The sequence below is a fragment of the Mytilus californianus genome, unplaced genomic scaffold, assembly GCF_021869535.1.
Source record: "Mytilus californianus isolate M0D057914Y unplaced genomic scaffold, xbMytCali1.0.p SCAF_2, whole genome shotgun sequence".
Classification (NCBI taxonomy): domain Eukaryota; kingdom Metazoa; phylum Mollusca; class Bivalvia; order Mytilida; family Mytilidae; genus Mytilus; species Mytilus californianus.
In genome coordinates, this window is record NW_026262668.1 from 65,089,990 (window position 1) to 65,110,216 (window position 20,227).

A 20,227-nucleotide genomic window follows, 5' to 3' on the forward strand; every position below is an offset into this window, starting at 1 on the left:
GGCGCCAGCAAACTAGTTTGACCCCGCCACATCCTGTATGTGCATGTCCCAAGTGTTTGAATTGTAGCCAACAAAGACACAAATCAATAATAAAATTTAACAAGATATTTTATACGATTTTACAAGAAGTATTATAAAAATTGAAATGGCAACTTAACTGTTTAAATATATGTCCGATCTTTTGTCTTTTCTTTATCCGGAATTCTTCTCTTAACTGTAACGGAATATGTTCAATACGTTCACAATCTAGTATGATGTAGTTAACGTAAATAAAAGTGTCAATCCAACAACTCAAGAGAACTTCTGAGGATACAAGTATATTAATGTCTGTCTGTCTAATTCCGGCGTTTGTATATATAGTTGTCACGGAAACTTCTAGAACACTGTAGAAGGGAAACTCCTAGAAAACTATAGAAAGGAAACTTCTAGAATATTTCAGAAGTTTTAATTACGCATCGTAGATTATGATCATTCCGGAATTATTATGTAAGTCAAATAGAAAGTTCTAATCATTATCTATGATTGTTCCAGTGATTCCTAAACTGCACAATTATAGGATTATTTTGTAAACAACTATAAATAGTAAACACCCCTATTATATATCTTATAAGGCCACACAAAACAAATTAGGCCAAGATAAATAAACATGATAATTACAATATCATAACACAAGTCAAGAGCCTGTAATTTAGTGGTTGTAGTTTGTTGATGTACATCATATTTGTTTTTCATTCATTATTTTGTACATAAATCAGGCCGTTAGTTTTCTCGTTTGAATTATTTTACACAAGTTATTTCGGAGCCTTTTATAGCTGATTATGCGGTATGGGTTTTGCTTATTGTTGAAGGTCATACGGTGAGCTATAGCTGATAACTTCCATATCATTTGGTCTCTGGTGGATAGTTGTCTCATTGGCAAACATACAACCTCTTCTTATTTTTATACATACAGTTTGGCTGCATTTATGTGAAACAAAACTCGTTGGAGATAATTTAATATTGGATACTAGTTTGATAAACCTTTTATATTCATTCATTATAAAATCTAAATCTTAAACGAACTTACAAACCTCGAAAAAAAATGTCAGCGACTTTTTAATGAATCCTTTAAGGGAACCGTTGTTAAATATGTTTCCTACTTATTATCTGAAAAATAAAGGCTGGGGTAACAAATACATGTATACGTAAAGGATAACAGCAGGTGTATATCTTCAATATGTATATATATATATATTCATAATTACTCTAAATATCAGCACAACAATGTTAAATCTGCAAATTTGCGGAAGCAAATTTTTGTTCCTCCCTCGACGGGATTCGAACTCATGCTATTGAGATATCGAGACAACACCGCCTACAGTGTGATCAGCGCTCTAGACCACTCGGCCACCTAGACTGAACTAATAAAACAGAATTCGGTGGCCTAGAGTTACCTTTCCTCGTCAGTAGAATCTAGAGTTGTAACACTGTACATAATATTTTGGGCATGAAGATGGAATTGATTGCAGATTAGCTAAATATCAATCGTAAAGGATCGTAAGATACAGTCACAGAAATAATTATGTACGTCTAAACAAGTGAGAACTCTACGACAGATCCATCCATTAGATCACCAGTGAAGGTGATACACGGATGAAAACACATATTATATTCATTACTACTCTAAATATCAGCACAACAATGTTAAATCTGCAAATTTGCGGAAGCAATATATATATATATATACGAGGTATAACTGCAATGGAAAAAAGTCTGCGTCATAAACCAAAAGAAACCGAAAAGAAGCAAAGAATAACATGATTCAAACAACCTTAATTCGACAGTTAATATAATTAATTGATTGATTGATATTTGACGCCACTATTGTGCTATTTCCTAGTGGAGGAAGCCGGAGTACCCGGAGAAAACTACCGACCTTCGGTAGATAAACTGACAACCCTAGTCAACAAAGATTGGTGTCGAACCCACCTGCCACGTGCGGGATTCGAACTAACAACCTCAGTGTTGATAGGCTAGTGATACAGCAGTTCGACTACTTTTTTCTCTTGATTAGACCACTCGGCCACCGAGGTCCAGACAGTAAAATTAAAGACTGTCCCAGCATTGTGTGACTTGCAAATAATACATTTGAACAAATGCACAAAGGTATTGATCAGGTTATTGTAAAAAGTTTTAAAAATAGTTGTTCTTATTCAATACGATTATTGTAATATATGAATTCTGTTGGTCCAATTTTGATTTAAAGTCGTCAATGAATCAAACAGTTGCTGGATTTTCTAACTTGGATTTGTTATTATGTATTTTTCTTTTATTTAACCCGAACAAGCTTTATTGAATATTTAATTTTTCTTTACACAAAAGGGTTTATATTTAAAGCTGAACTTCTTCAAGTGTTTATTTTTCTTCTGGCCACAAATATTTTGAAATATTTATCGTTGGACGATAACTAAGCAACAATCAATTATTCTTTGATTTTATATCACCTCATTGAGTTACCTAATTAAAATAACTTCCTCAATAATCATTATAGTTTTTCTCATTTTCAAATAATTTTAAAATACATTTCTTGCAAAATAATTTCATTTTTGTTATTTCTATTTTTCAAAATTGATGTTGTTCGAATTTCCTTTCAAGTAAAAAAATCTAAAAACATAATATCCCCGTGTATCTCATATACATGCATACAGAGTTGTAAAATACGTTCAATTTATGAAAATCTTGTCATTCTGAAGTTTAACAGGAAGCATCCTTCATAAAACATTGCGATATGAATAAATATATATTTCTGTATTCTTTAATTTTTTAGGTCATTTTTTCTCCATTCTTTATACTTTTGCCCATTTTTCTCTATTCTTTATACTTTTTGCCCATTATTCTCTATTCTTTATATTTTAGCAACTCATTATTCTCTATTCTTTATTTTTTTGGTCCATTTTTCTCTATTATTTATATTTTTGTCCATTATTCTCTTTTCTGTAAACCCCAATCCACACACTCTTGTATTGATGTCAAAATTCCATTAGATGAGATTATGTGATGACACACTTTAAATTTCATTTCTGTATTCTTTAATTTTTTAGGTCATTTTTTCTCCATTCTTTATACTTTTGCCCATTTTTCTCTATTCTTTATATTTTAGCAACTCATTATTCTCTATTCTTTATTTTTTTGGTCCATTTTTCTCTATTATTTATATTTTTGTCCATTATTCTCTTTTCTGTAAACCCCAATCCACACACTCTTGTATTGATGTCAAAATTCCATTAGATGAGATTATGTGATGACACACTTTAAATTCAATATATTTTATTTTAGGTATGGATGGAAGCTGCTATTCAAGTGTTTTATTCTGTTGGTGCTACTTGGGGTCCGTTGTTTACAATGGCTAGTTTCAATAAATTTAAAAACAACTGTTTGCGGTATGTGTTGGTTTATATTTTATTTGAATATCCAAAGGTTTTATCTTTTGAAGTGTAATTAAGTTATTTAAGATCTTTCTTAAATCCTCAAACATGTACACATATAATTGATTAAAATTTGGTCTCGTACTTCCATTTCTGTTTTCAATCCAAAATTTGATATCGTTATCAATTTTCTGCTTTAGAAAAAAAAATGATGAAATTACAAGTAAAGATTATATTTTTTTATTTGTTCTTGGTCTGAAGCTCATGGAATTGGAATATCAATTTTTGAAAATGTCATCCAATATTTATCATTGCAGCGATTCTATAATTCTGTCATGTATTGGAGAAGGAACCAGCATTTATGCAGGGTTAATCATTTTCACAGTTTTAGGATTCATGTCTGCAACTTTTTCGCTTCCACTTGACAAAATCGTCACATCAGGTATAAATGTTAATTATCATAAAGTTAGTGTTGATATTTTCTCGTTTGAAATGATGCTTCAGAAAGTCCGTAGTTTCACTCTACTAATAATACCAGTCGTGTTTCTCATGCTTTACTTTAATAATTCTTAGTCGATGCTAAGTCTTTATACCATACCGGATTGGTAGATGACTGTTGACTTTAGAGTTTCTCTCCACTAGTAGCATGACTGGCCGTGTTACTTATGAGTGGTAAAAGTCCAGCAACCTTTCAAACCCGTTATTAATATATTTGGTGATAAGTCATTATCGAGGCAACAAGAAAAAGATTGACAATTGAACATTGTTGTGGTCATTTGTGACTCGGGTTCTGCTTGAATGTTGCTCCATAAAAATGATAAGTTTGCAATTGAAAAGTTAAAGTCAACTCTTTTTGCTGTAAAAGATTAGTTCTCAACCGACACTCACTTTCGATTTCCAACTGTTGTTCAAGGTATGGAGCAAGCAGATTTAGCTATATATGTCGCATTCATTAAAACTGGATAAATGAATTCAACACATTCCACAAATGAATATTCATTGCAATGATATCATCTACAAAGCGGAACGTTTAGTTAAAAATAAATGCTAGCTTCTTTTAATAAGAAACAAACTATTTTTATTTTAATAACATACAGGAACAATGAACCTTTTTTAAGTCAACATAACCTTAACATGTATGTATTTGACTTCCTTCTGAAAAAATTATTTTTTCAAGAAATTTAGAATAAAACAATTTATCTACCACCACCACCAAAACCCCACTCACCTTCTAGGCAAAAGGTCAATAGGGATATGACTCAAAACATACCAATAGATCATTCAGTGAAGTTGTCAAAGTACAAATTCAATATTTCCTGAATTCACCTCTTAGGCCACAGACCACAATTAAATTCCCCTATTAGTTCTTTATAACGTTTTGTTTCATTAAAAAAATTGCACCTTGCATTTTTGTCAAATCTTTTGTGTGTGTAATGTATAGTACTAGTCCAAAAATATATCCAAAATTCAGAAAGATTGAACCAATGACTCTTACAAATTTAGCCAATACACATCCATACCCCTATGGACAAGTCAAGAGATGTTCCGAAAACTGTAAATATCACCTTTTTGCACCTGGCCTAATCACTCTTTCCATATCAAAATCAGTTAAAATACAACATCCAAAAGTTTATTTCACCTCTCTTCTTTTATTTCCACCCACAAAAAACTAAGAAATGAGTGAGGAAGGGAAAGAAAAAAAAATTAAGAAAAAATACACTCTAATTAAAAGGAACTATATTCGTGGACAACGAAAAGCGGGATCATTAATTGTGGTCTTGGGCCTATTAGGGGTCTAAAACTTGACCAATTCTAATAAAACTTGGCATGATTTAAGCTTAGTGTATTATAAAACAGTTTACAAAGTTTCAAAGCCATATGATACCAATTATAAAAAATGTGGCATTTTTTATATCTGAACTTTGGGTGCTGAATTGTGGCGTTGAATTTGAACAATTTCAACTATCAAATTTGGGCTTCTAAAAACCAAAATATACCAAAACTTACATTTTTTAATGTTTCTATGTATAAGTTATCACCTATTAAAAGCAACAGATAGCATACTTCATGTTTCAGACTTATAAAAAATGGCCAGAAGTAAATTTTATATGAGCCTGTGCCAAAAAATAGAGGTTTTCAAATGATGTGAGGCCTTATATGAAATGTAATATTTTTCACTTACCACAATTTTCTGAAGTTGTTAAGTTATAAAAAAACCTTTTACATGTTATAAATGTACTTTTAATGGAAATATTAGTTTCAAATAGCATAACACATGTGAATAAAATTGTCTTCAGCAATGTCAAGCTTAAAAAAACAGGTTGTCAATTTAGGTCGTTCCCCACATTTGCATATTAAAAAGCATATAAATGATATGGTAGGTAGAGATATGCTTCTTTTTGCTCAAATCTTTGTTTAGATATGATAAAACATGGAGCCTGGATGTAACATGACTGTCACTTTCAACTATATATGTAGACAGTATGATTTGAAGCAAAGTTATTTACTTTACTTTTTAAAATCGGCATGAAATTTCAGCCTCAAAAGGCCAATATTTTAACCACTAGCTATCAAACAAAATAAAATAAAGGTAGTCTGTGAAACAGACAAGGTCAAACAACCAGTAATAAGTGCTTTTGATACAGATTCAGTGAAATCTGCTAAAAGGAATTCAACTTGTATGTGCATAGAACCTCATTTTTCACTTGCTTCATACTGACCGTTAGACAAAGACCATTAAAGCAGCACATTTTGCACTCTTATTCTGATTTTATCTACTTTTTTTGTGTTCAGTGTTCAAAAATGAGTTAAACATCTACATTAGATACCACAAACACAAATAGAAAACCAGAAAAATCTGTCAGAGAGAAAGTAAGCATGCTACTTTTGTAAAAATATTGAAACAACTGAAAAAGTTCAATTTTGGGCATGTAGGCTGAAATGTCACTTTTTTACAAAATTTCTATCAAATAAAAGTGGAAATCATTTATTCTCATGTAGTTTGACAAATTAATACCAATAGATCATTCAGTGAAGTTGTCAAAGTACAAATTCAATATTTCCTGAATTCACCTCTTAGGCCACAGACCACAATTAAATTCCCCTATTAGTTCTTTATAACGTTTTGTTTCATTAAAAAAATTGCACCTTGCATTTTTGTCAAATCTTTTGTGTGTGTAATGTATAGTACTAGTCCAAAAATATATCCAAAATTCAGAAAGATTGAACCAATGACTCTTACAAATTTAGCCAATACACATCCATACCCCTATGGACAAGTCAAGAGATGTTCCGAAAACTGTAAATATCACCTTTTTGCACCTGGCCTAATCACTCTTTCCATATCAAAATCAGTTAAAATACAACATCCAAAAGTTTATTTCACCTCTCTTCTTTTATTTCCACCCACAAAAAACTAAGAAATGAGTGAGGAAGGGAAAGAAAAAAAAATTAAGAAAAAATACACTCTAATTAAAAGGAACTATATTCGTGGACAACGAAAAGCGGGATCATTAATTGTGGTCTTGGGCCTATTAGGGGTCTAAAACTTGACCAATTCTAATAAAACTTGGCATGATTTAAGCTTAGTGTATTATAAAACAGTTTACAAAGTTTCAAAGCCATATGATACCAATTATAAAAAATGTGGCATTTTTTATATCTGAACTTTGGGTGCTGAATTGTGGCGTTGAATTTGAACAATTTCAACTATCAAATTTGGGCTTCTAAAAACCAAAATATACCAAAACTTACATTTTTTAATGTTTCTATGTATAAGTTATCACCTATTAAAAGCAACAGATAGCATACTTCATGTTTCAGACTTATAAAAAATGGCCAGAAGTAAATTTTATATGAGCCTGTGCCAAAAAATAGAGGTTTTCAAATGATGTGAGGCCTTATATGAAATGTAATATTTTTCACTTACCACAATTTTCTGAAGTTGTTAAGTTATAAAAAAACCTTTTACATGTTATAAATGTACTTTTAATGGAAATATTAGTTTCAAATAGCATAACACATGTGAATAAAATTGTCTTCAGCAATGTCAAGCTTAAAAAAACAGGTTGTCAATTTAGGTCGTTCCCCACATTTGCATATTAAAAAGCATATAAATGATATGGTAGGTAGAGATATGCTTCTTTTTGCTCAAATCTTTGTTTAGATATGATAAAACATGGAGCCTGGATGTAACATGACTGTCACTTTCAACTATATATGTAGACAGTATGATTTGAAGCAAAGTTATTTACTTTACTTTTTAAAATCGGCATGAAATTTCAGCCTCAAAAGGCCAATATTTTAACCACTAGCTATCAAACAAAATAAAATAAAGGTAGTCTGTGAAACAGACAAGGTCAAACAACCAGTAATAAGTGCTTTTGATACAGATTCAGTGAAATCTGCTAAAAGGAATTCAACTTGTATGTGCATAGAACCTCATTTTTCACTTGCTTCATACTGACCGTTAGACAAAGACCATTAAAGCAGCACATTTTGCACTCTTATTCTGATTTTATCTACTTTTTTTGTGTTCAGTGTTCAAAAATGAGTTAAACATCTACATTAGATACCACAAACACAAATAGAAAACCAGAAAAATCTGTCAGAGAGAAAGTAAGCATGCTACTTTTGTAAAAATATTGAAACAACTGAAAAAGTTCAATTTTGGGCATGTAGGCTGAAATGTCACTTTTTTACAAAATTTCTATCAAATAAAAGTGGAAATCATTTATTCTCATGTAGTTTGACAAATTAATACCAATAGATCATTCAGTGAAGTTGTCAAAGTACAAATTCAATATTTCCTGAATTCACCTCTTAGGCCACAGACCACAATTAAATTCCCCTATTAGTTCTTTATAACGTTTTGTTTCATTAAAAAAATTGCACCTTGCATTTTTGTCAAATCTTTTGTGTGTGTAATGTATAGTACTAGTCCAAAAATATATCCAAAATTCAGAAAGATTGAACCAATGACTCTTACAAATTTAGCCAATACACATCCATACCCCTATGGACAAGTCAAGAGATGTTCCGAAAACTGTAAATATCACCTTTTTGCACCTGGCCTAATCACTCTTTCCATATCAAAATCAGTTAAAATACAACATCCAAAAGTTTATTTCACCTCTCTTCTTTTATTTCCACCCACAAAAAACTAAGAAATGAGTGAGGAAGGGAAAGAAAAAAAATTAAGAAAAAATACACTCTAATTAAAAGGAACTATATTCGTGGACAACGAAAAGCGGGATCATTAATTGTGGTCTTGGGCCTATTAGGGGTCTAAAACTTGACCAATTCTAATAAAACTTGGCATGATTTAAGCTTAGTGTATTATAAAACAGTTTACAAAGTTTCAAAGCCATATGATACCAATTATAAAAAATGTGGCATTTTTTATATCTGAACTTTGGGTGCTGAATTGTGGCGTTGAATTTGAACAATTTCAACTATCAAATTTGGGCTTCTAAAAACCAAAATATACCAAAACTTACATTTTTTAATGTTTCTATGTATAAGTTATCACCTATTAAAAGCAACAGATAGCATACTTCATGTTTCAGACTTATAAAAAATGGCCAGAAGTAAATTTTATATGAGCCTGTGCCAAAAAATAGAGGTTTTCAAATGATGTGAGGCCTTATATGAAATGTAATATTTTTCACTTACCACAATTTTCTGAAGTTGTTAAGTTATAAAAAAACCTTTTACATGTTATAAATGTACTTTTAATGGAAATATTAGTTTCAAATAGCATAACACATGTGAATAAAATTGTCTTCAGCAATGTCAAGCTTAAAAAAACAGGTTGTCAATTTAGGTCGTTCCCCACATTTGCATATTAAAAAGCATATAAATGATATGGTAGGTAGAGATATGCTTCTTTTTGCTCAAATCTTTGTTTAGATATGATAAAACATGGAGCCTGGATGTAACATGACTGTCACTTTCAACTATATATGTAGACAGTATGATTTGAAGCAAAGTTATTTACTTTACTTTTTAAAATCGGCATGAAATTTCAGCCTCAAAAGGCCAATATTTTAACCACTAGCTATCAAACAAAATAAAATAAAGGTAGTCTGTGAAACAGACAAGGTCAAACAACCAGTAATAAGTGCTTTTGATACAGATTCAGTGAAATCTGCTAAAAGGAATTCAACTTGTATGTGCATAGAACCTCATTTTTCACTTGCTTCATACTGACCGTTAGACAAAGACCATTAAAGCAGCACATTTTGCACTCTTATTCTGATTTTATCTACTTTTTTTGTGTTCAGTGTTCAAAAATGAGTTAAACATCTACATTAGATACCACAAACACAAATAGAAAACCAGAAAAATCTGTCAGAGAGAAAGTAAGCATGCTACTTTTGTAAAAATATTGAAACAACTGAAAAAGTTCAATTTTGGGCATGTAGGCTGAAATGTCACTTTTTTACAAAATTTCTATCAAATAAAAGTGGAAATCATTTATTCTCATGTAGTTTGACAAATTAATACCAATAGATCATTCAGTGAAGTTGTCAAAGTACAAATTCAATATTTCCTGAATTCACCTCTTAGGCCACAGACCACAATTAAATTCCCCTATTAGTTCTTTATAACGTTTTGTTTCATTAAAAAAATTGCACCTTGCATTTTTGTCAAATCTTTTGTGTGTGTAATGTATAGTACTAGTCCAAAAATATATCCAAAATTCAGAAAGATTGAACCAATGACTCTTACAAATTTAGCCAATACACATCCATACCCCTATGGACAAGTCAAGAGATGTTCCGAAAACTGTAAATATCACCTTTTTGCACCTGGCCTAATCACTCTTTCCATATCAAAATCAGTTAAAATACAACATCCAAAAGTTTATTTCACCTCTCTTCTTTTATTTCCACCCACAAAAAACTAAGAAATGAGTGAGGAAGGGAAAGAAAAAAAATTAAGAAAAAATACACTCTAATTAAAAGGAACTATATTCGTGGACAACGAAAAGCGGGATCATTAATTGTGGTCTTGGGCCTATTAGGGGTCTAAAACTTGACCAATTCTAATAAAACTTGGCATGATTTAAGCTTAGTGTATTATAAAACAGTTTACAAAGTTTCAAAGCCATATGATACCAATTATAAAAAATGTGGCATTTTTTATATCTGAACTTTGGGTGCTGAATTGTGGCGTTGAATTTGAACAATTTCAACTATCAAATTTGGGCTTCTAAAAACCAAAATATACCAAAACTTACATTTTTTAATGTTTCTATGTATAAGTTATCACCTATTAAAAGCAACAGATAGCATACTTCATGTTTCAGACTTATAAAAAATGGCCAGAAGTAAATTTTATATGAGCCTGTGCCAAAAAATAGAGGTTTTCAAATGATGTGAGGCCTTATATGAAATGTAATATTTTTCACTTACCACAATTTTCTGAAGTTGTTAAGTTATAAAAAAACCTTTTACATGTTATAAATGTACTTTTAATGGAAATATTAGTTTCAAATAGCATAACACATGTGAATAAAATTGTCTTCAGCAATGTCAAGCTTAAAAAAACAGGTTGTCAATTTAGGTCGTTCCCCACATTTGCATATTAAAAAGCATATAAATGATATGGTAGGTAGAGATATGCTTCTTTTTGCTCAAATCTTTGTTTAGATATGATAAAACATGGAGCCTGGATGTAACATGACTGTCACTTTCAACTATATATGTAGACAGTATGATTTGAAGCAAAGTTATTTACTTTACTTTTTAAAATCGGCATGAAATTTCAGCCTCAAAAGGCCAATATTTTAACCACTAGCTATCAAACAAAATAAAATAAAGGTAGTCTGTGAAACAGACAAGGTCAAACAACCAGTAATAAGTGCTTTTGATACAGATTCAGTGAAATCTGCTAAAAGGAATTCAACTTGTATGTGCATAGAACCTCATTTTTCACTTGCTTCATACTGACCGTTAGACAAAGACCATTAAAGCAGCACATTTTGCACTCTTATTCTGATTTTATCTACTTTTTTTGTGTTCAGTGTTCAAAAATGAGTTAAACATCTACATTAGATACCACAAACACAAATAGAAAACCAGAAAAATCTGTCAGAGAGAAAGTAAGCATGCTACTTTTGTAAAAATATTGAAACAACTGAAAAAGTTCAATTTTGGGCATGTAGGCTGAAATGTCACTTTTTTACAAAATTTCTATCAAATAAAAGTGGAAATCATTTATTCTCATGTAGTTTGACAAATTAATACCAATAGATCATTCAGTGAAGTTGTCAAAGTACAAATTCAATATTTCCTGAATTCACCTCTTAGGCCACAGACCACAATTAAATTCCCCTATTAGTTCTTTATAACGTTTTGTTTCATTAAAAAAATTGCACCTTGCATTTTTGTCAAATCTTTTGTGTGTGTAATGTATAGTACTAGTCCAAAAATATATCCAAAATTCAGAAAGATTGAACCAATGACTCTTACAAATTTAGCCAATACACATCCATACCCCTATGGACAAGTCAAGAGATGTTCCGAAAACTGTAAATATCACCTTTTTGCACCTGGCCTAATCACTCTTTCCATATCAAAATCAGTTAAAATACAACATCCAAAAGTTTATTTCACCTCTCTTCTTTTATTTCCACCCACAAAAAACTAAGAAATGAGTGAGGAAGGGAAAGAAAAAAAATTAAGAAAAAATACACTCTAATTAAAAGGAACTATATTCGTGGACAACGAAAAGCGGGATCATTAATTGTGGTCTTGGGCCTATTAGGGGTCTAAAACTTGACCAATTCTAATAAAACTTGGCATGATTTAAGCTTAGTGTATTATAAAACAGTTTACAAAGTTTCAAAGCCATATGATACCAATTATAAAAAATGTGGCATTTTTTATATCTGAACTTTGGGTGCTGAATTGTGGCGTTGAATTTGAACAATTTCAACTATCAAATTTGGGCTTCTAAAAACCAAAATATACCAAAACTTACATTTTTTAATGTTTCTATGTATAAGTTATCACCTATTAAAAGCAACAGATAGCATACTTCATGTTTCAGACTTATAAAAAATGGCCAGAAGTAAATTTTATATGAGCCTGTGCCAAAAAATAGAGGTTTTCAAATGATGTGAGGCCTTATATGAAATGTAATATTTTTCACTTACCACAATTTTCTGAAGTTGTTAAGTTATAAAAAAACCTTTTACATGTTATAAATGTACTTTTAATGGAAATATTAGTTTCAAATAGCATAACACATGTGAATAAAATTGTCTTCAGCAATGTCAAGCTTAAAAAAACAGGTTGTCAATTTAGGTCGTTCCCCACATTTGCATATTAAAAAGCATATAAATGATATGGTAGGTAGAGATATGCTTCTTTTTGCTCAAATCTTTGTTTAGATATGATAAAACATGGAGCCTGGATGTAACATGACTGTCACTTTCAACTATATATGTAGACAGTATGATTTGAAGCAAAGTTATTTACTTTACTTTTTAAAATCGGCATGAAATTTCAGCCTCAAAAGGCCAATATTTTAACCACTAGCTATCAAACAAAATAAAATAAAGGTAGTCTGTGAAACAGACAAGGTCAAACAACCAGTAATAAGTGCTTTTGATACAGATTCAGTGAAATCTGCTAAAAGGAATTCAACTTGTATGTGCATAGAACCTCATTTTTCACTTGCTTCATACTGACCGTTAGACAAAGACCATTAAAGCAGCACATTTTGCACTCTTATTCTGATTTTATCTACTTTTTTTGTGTTCAGTGTTCAAAAATGAGTTAAACATCTACATTAGATACCACAAACACAAATAGAAAACCAGAAAAATCTGTCAGAGAGAAAGTAAGCATGCTACTTTTGTAAAAATATTGAAACAACTGAAAAAGTTCAATTTTGGGCATGTAGGCTGAAATGTCACTTTTTTACAAAATTTCTATCAAATAAAAGTGGAAATCATTTATTCTCATGTAGTTTGACAAATTAATACCAATAGATCATTCAGTGAAGTTGTCAAAGTACAAATTCAATATTTCCTGAATTCACCTCTTAGGCCACAGACCACAATTAAATTCCCCTATTAGTTCTTTATAACGTTTTGTTTCATTAAAAAAATTGCACCTTGCATTTTTGTCAAATCTTTTGTGTGTGTAATGTATAGTACTAGTCCAAAAATATATCCAAAATTCAGAAAGATTGAACCAATGACTCTTACAAATTTAGCCAATACACATCCATACCCCTATGGACAAGTCAAGAGATGTTCCGAAAACTGTAAATATCACCTTTTTGCACCTGGCCTAATCACTCTTTCCATATCAAAATCAGTTAAAATACAACATCCAAAAGTTTATTTCACCTCTCTTCTTTTATTTCCACCCACAAAAAACTAAGAAATGAGTGAGGAAGGGAAAGAAAAAAAATTAAGAAAAAATACACTCTAATTAAAAGGAACTATATTCGTGGACAACGAAAAGCGGGATCATTAATTGTGGTCTTGGGCCTATTAGGGGTCTAAAACTTGACCAATTCTAATAAAACTTGGCATGATTTAAGCTTAGTGTATTATAAAACAGTTTACAAAGTTTCAAAGCCATATGATACCAATTATAAAAAATGTGGCATTTTTTATATCTGAACTTTGGGTGCTGAATTGTGGCGTTGAATTTGAACAATTTCAACTATCAAATTTGGGCTTCTAAAAACCAAAATATACCAAAACTTACATTTTTTAATGTTTCTATGTATAAGTTATCACCTATTAAAAGCAACAGATAGCATACTTCATGTTTCAGACTTATAAAAAATGGCCAGAAGTAAATTTTATATGAGCCTGTGCCAAAAAATAGAGGTTTTCAAATGATGTGAGGCCTTATATGAAATGTAATATTTTTCACTTACCACAATTTTCTGAAGTTGTTAAGTTATAAAAAAACCTTTTACATGTTATAAATGTACTTTTAATGGAAATATTAGTTTCAAATAGCATAACACATGTGAATAAAATTGTCTTCAGCAATGTCAAGCTTAAAAAAACAGGTTGTCAATTTAGGTCGTTCCCCACATTTGCATATTAAAAAGCATATAAATGATATGGTAGGTAGAGATATGCTTCTTTTTGCTCAAATCTTTGTTTAGATATGATAAAACATGGAGCCTGGATGTAACATGACTGTCACTTTCAACTATATATGTAGACAGTATGATTTGAAGCAAAGTTATTTACTTTACTTTTTAAAATCGGCATGAAATTTCAGCCTCAAAAGGCCAATATTTTAACCACTAGCTATCAAACAAAATAAAATAAAGGTAGTCTGTGAAACAGACAAGGTCAAACAACCAGTAATAAGTGCTTTTGATACAGATTCAGTGAAATCTGCTAAAAGGAATTCAACTTGTATGTGCATAGAACCTCATTTTTCACTTGCTTCATACTGACCGTTAGACAAAGACCATTAAAGCAGCACATTTTGCACTCTTATTCTGATTTTATCTACTTTTTTTGTGTTCAGTGTTCAAAAATGAGTTAAACATCTACATTAGATACCACAAACACAAATAGAAAACCAGAAAAATCTGTCAGAGAGAAAGTAAGCATGCTACTTTTGTAAAAATATTGAAACAACTGAAAAAGTTCAATTTTGGGCATGTAGGCTGAAATGTCACTTTTTTACAAAATTTCTATCAAATAAAAGTGGAAATCATTTATTCTCATGTAGTTTGACAAATTAATACCAATAGATCATTCAGTGAAGTTGTCAAAGTACAAATTCAATATTTCCTGAATTCACCTCTTAGGCCACAGACCACAATTAAATTCCCCTATTAGTTCTTTATAACGTTTTGTTTCATTAAAAAAATTGCACCTTGCATTTTTGTCAAATCTTTTGTGTGTGTAATGTATAGTACTAGTCCAAAAATATATCCAAAATTCAGAAAGATTGAACCAATGACTCTTACAAATTTAGCCAATACACATCCATACCCCTATGGACAAGTCAAGAGATGTTCCGAAAACTGTAAATATCACCTTTTTGCACCTGGCCTAATCACTCTTTCCATATCAAAATCAGTTAAAATACAACATCCAAAAGTTTATTTCACCTCTCTTCTTTTATTTCCACCCACAAAAAACTAAGAAATGAGTGAGGAAGGGAAAGAAAAAAAATTAAGAAAAAATACACTCTAATTAAAAGGAACTATATTCGTGGACAACGAAAAGCGGGATCATTAATTGTGGTCTTGGGCCTATTAGGGGTCTAAAACTTGACCAATTCTAATAAAACTTGGCATGATTTAAGCTTAGTGTATTATAAAACAGTTTACAAAGTTTCAAAGCCATATGATACCAATTATAAAAAATGTGGCATTTTTTATATCTGAACTTTGGGTGCTGAATTGTGGCGTTGAATTTGAACAATTTCAACTATCAAATTTGGGCTTCTAAAAACCAAAATATACCAAAACTTACATTTTTTAATGTTTCTATGTATAAGTTATCACCTATTAAAAGCAACAGATAGCATACTTCATGTTTCAGACTTATAAAAAATGGCCAGAAGTAAATTTTATATGAGCCTGTGCCAAAAAATAGAGGTTTTCAAATGATGTGAGGCCTTATATGAAATGTAATATTTTTCACTTACCACAATTTTCTGAAGTTGTTAAGTTATAAAAAAACCTTTTACATGTTATAAATGTACTTTTAATGGAAATATTAGTTTCAAATAGCATAACACATGTGAATAAAATTGTCTTCAGCAATGTCAAGCTTAAAAAAACAGGTTGTCAATTTAGGTCGTTCCCCACATTTGCATATTAAAAAGCATATAAATGATATGGTAGGTAGAGATATGCTTCTTTTTGCTCAAATCTTTGTTTAGATATGATAAAACATGGAGCCTGGATGTAACATGACTGTCACTTTCAACTATATATGTAGACAGTATGATTTGAAGCAAAGTTATTTACTTTACTTTTTAAAATCGGCATGAAATTTCAGCCTCAAAAGGCCAATATTTTAACCACTAGCTATCAAACAAAATAAAATAAAGGTAGTCTGTGAAACAGACAAGGTCAAACAACCAGTAATAAGTGCTTTTGATACAGATTCAGTGAAATCTGCTAAAAGGAATTCAACTTGTATGTGCATAGAACCTCATTTTTCACTTGCTTCATACTGACCGTTAGACAAAGACCATTAAAGCAGCACATTTTGCACTCTTATTCTGATTTTATCTACTTTTTTTGTGTTCAGTGTTCAAAAATGAGTTAAACATCTACATTAGATACCACAAACACAAATAGAAAACCAGAAAAATCTGTCAGAGAGAAAGTAAGCATGCTACTTTTGTAAAAATATTGAAACAACTGAAAAAGTTCAATTTTGGGCATGTAGGCTGAAATGTCACTTTTTTACAAAATTTCTATCAAATAAAAGTGGAAATCATTTATTCTCATGTAGTTTGACAAATTAATACCAATAGATCATTCAGTGAAGTTGTCAAAGTACAAATTCAATATTTCCTGAATTCACCTCTTAGGCCACAGACCACAATTAAATTCCCCTATTAGTTCTTTATAACGTTTTGTTTCATTAAAAAAATTGCACCTTGCATTTTTGTCAAATCTTTTGTGTGTGTAATGTATAGTACTAGTCCAAAAATATATCCAAAATTCAGAAAGATTGAACCAATGACTCTTACAAATTTAGCCAATACACATCCATACCCCTATGGACAAGTCAAGAGATGTTCCGAAAACTGTAAATATCACCTTTTTGCACCTGGCCTAATCACTCTTTCCATATCAAAATCAGTTAAAATACAACATCCAAAAGTTTATTTCACCTCTCTTCTTTTATTTCCACCCACAAAAAACTAAGAAATGAGTGAGGAAGGGAAAGAAAAAAAATTAAGAAAAAATACACTCTAATTAAAAGGAACTATATTCGTGGACAACGAAAAGCGGGATCATTAATTGTGGTCTTGGGCCTATTATGCAGTACTTCGGTACTGACATGAATTTGTAACAAACCTTTCTCCGTTGACAAAATTAGAAATTATTATGAATCTTAGGTTCCAACTGCCCAGTAAGGCAAAGTTGACTTTAGATAGATTTGACTTTTATTTTTAGATCGTTTTTTTTATATCATTTATGATATAGTTCTTTACGTGTTTCGGGTTTTATACATCAATGGTTTTAAATTTTTGGCGTTAAGCGTTCCTGATATAGTAATTGAACCTGATGAAAATAGTTGGAACTATTCTTTTTTCATTGTTTACAGTAATAATTACGTACACTTTATTACTTCTCAATGCGATATTTAAGAAATAAACATGAGCATATTCGTCCAATCTAAAATGTTGTTGATGTCTTCATGTTTGTTAAAGTAACACTCGAATTCATCAATATTAAATTTAAAGTAGTTTTATATAACATAAACTTGTACATACGAGTATCCATCAGGCAATTTAATGAAAGCAGTAAGAAAGACAATTCTTTCAAACATTTCACATTGATCTTACATTTTGAGATATAATTGATAACAATGTTTTTACAATATGTGATTTTAATACAATTAAGTCAACATATTAGAGAGGACACTTAAAGTAAGTGTCTTCATTTTTCTTATATAAAATTAAATATTGTTTTTTATCTACATGTAGGCCCAGGACTTGGATTGATAGTATATCCTGAAGCTTTGGCGCAACTTCCAGGCCCAAATATATGGTCCGTTTTATTTTTTGTGATGCTGCTTACTGTCGGTTTAGACAGTCAGGTATGAAACGATTATGCTTTACCTCTTACATCATATTATATTAGGACAACAAGCGCCCATACAACCTTTATGATTTATTTGTTGTTGACAATCGACGAAAAATATAATTGTTTGAAGCAAAAAAGTATGAAAAAATCACCACAAAGCTATATATACATATACATACAAGCCTAAATTGAAAACAACGTTCAAACCTATGATTATATAAGAAAATTAATAAAAGATAATAACGGTTTCAATTCATCAGATATATTAATAATTCGTCTCGAATTTAGCCTAATAATATATACAATGAATTTTTATCAAAACATATGGTTAACATCAAAAGCAGTTTGGGGTAAATGAAAAAATGGTATAACAAATATATACAGTTGCCATTTCCATGCGGCATATAAAAAGATAACTTAGAAATGGAAAAAGTTAATGAACGGAAAAGGTTTGGAAGCTACTAAATGAGAAGACAATTATCTAAAAGATATATTCATTTGTGATGAGTGAAAGGAAGATTATACCCACGCGAAATAGATAGATCAACGTTATGAGACATTTTGAAACAACCGGGACGTTTGAAAATCTACAAAATAAACATAACTTCGTTTAACAAGTCTCTTGCCTGAACACAAACCTTAAAAATAAAACATAATTACACAATCAATTTCATAAATACTCATCCCTGAACCTTTTCCATTATCTTCTTCAGCGGTTATGCAAGCAAAGAGACTTAAACACTATATTTTGATTTTTATTTTAGTTTGCATATTGTGAAGTTGTAGTAGTTGCCTGTTCAGACAGATTTCATTGGTTACGAAGTCGTCGAGTAATGTTCGTCATGGCAGTGTGTTTTGCCAATTTTCTCTGTGGAATGTTAATGACGACAGAGGTAAATGTTATCACTTTTAATTTTCTTTGAGGAAAATTGGTATCGACAGAATTTTAATTTGCATATGAGGATTATTGATGGCGACAGAGCTATAACTTGTATAGATTTATATTGAGGATTATTAATATGGCTACATATGGCTACATATGTTTACTTTGTACACATTAATGTTCTATGTCGACAGAGGTAAACACTATTTGTTTTTGTGTGTGGTTTGTTTATGGCGACAATGACATGATATTTAATACAAAGCAGTATCTGATACTGCATGGCCATGGACATTAATAACATAAAATGATAACACATATATTTGAAACAGTAAAATTATTCAAGTGACATTTTTATAGATTTGTTAACAATTTTTTTTGACTTATCTAACGATTTAATTTAAACACGGCCAGTGAGACAACTATCCACCAGTGATCAAATGACGACGATGTTAACAACTGTAGGCCATCGTATGGCCTTCAACAAGGAGCAAAGGCTATAAAAGAAATGTAAAACAGTTCGAAAGAGGAAACCAATGGCATTATTCAGGCTAAAACCAATATACGAGAATTAATATTACAGACAGCAACCAACAGCAACTACTAAATTTCAGGCTCCTCACCTGGGATAGGCACATGCACAATGTGGCGGGATTAAACATCATGTCTGTGAGCGCTCACCCCTCGCCTCTACAGTGACAGCAGTTGTGTGACAGCATATTAACATAATCCATCCGCCGGTAAAATCAGCTAGAAAGGGCTCGAATAATCAGATCGACAGCAAAAACTGAAAAAAAGAGGCTCATCTTACAATTTATATTTAGATATAATTCAAAGCCATATCCTTAAAAAAATAATTTGCTAAAAGATGTCTTATACACAGAAGTCAATGTGGTTAAATACCTTTTTGGTAAGATTTTATTGTGCAAATAAAGTTAAGGTTCAATATGTAAATTTCAACTTGCTAATGAAATCTGATATTTTTGCGCTGTAGTGTCCATCTCGAATCATCATATTCATTTGTCGACAAAATTGTAAGGCTTGTAAAATTCCTCTATTATTGCAATTCGAGAGAGCCAAACGATGGTTCTATTGTTATTTTAATATCCTGCTCCTTTCATAGTTATAAGAAACAAAATTATTTGAATAATTTTTAACATTTTTGTTA

At 30.8% G+C, this 20,227-nt stretch overlaps 1 protein-coding gene and 1 long non-coding RNA gene across 5 annotated transcripts in view; one reads left to right on the plus strand and one right to left on the minus strand.

Annotated features, from left to right (window-relative positions):
• LOC127730250 (sodium- and chloride-dependent glycine transporter 1-like) overlaps positions 1–20,227 on the plus strand; it is a 118,197-nt gene that overhangs the window by 91,015 nt on the left and 6,955 nt on the right. For all 3 annotated transcript variants that reach the window (XM_052238554.1, XM_052238555.1, XM_052238553.1), the window contains exons 7-10: positions 3,316–3,419; positions 3,722–3,846; positions 18,080–18,192; positions 18,944–19,072. In XM_052238554.1, coding sequence (XP_052094514.1) covers positions 3,316–3,419; positions 3,722–3,846; positions 18,080–18,192; positions 18,944–19,072 — 471 coding nt within the window. The remainder of the gene's footprint in view (positions 1–3,315; positions 3,420–3,721; positions 3,847–18,079; positions 18,193–18,943; positions 19,073–20,227) is intronic.
• LOC127730258 (uncharacterized) overlaps positions 1–20,227 on the minus strand; it is a 346,186-nt gene that overhangs the window by 38,856 nt on the left and 287,103 nt on the right. The window lies entirely within an intron of this gene.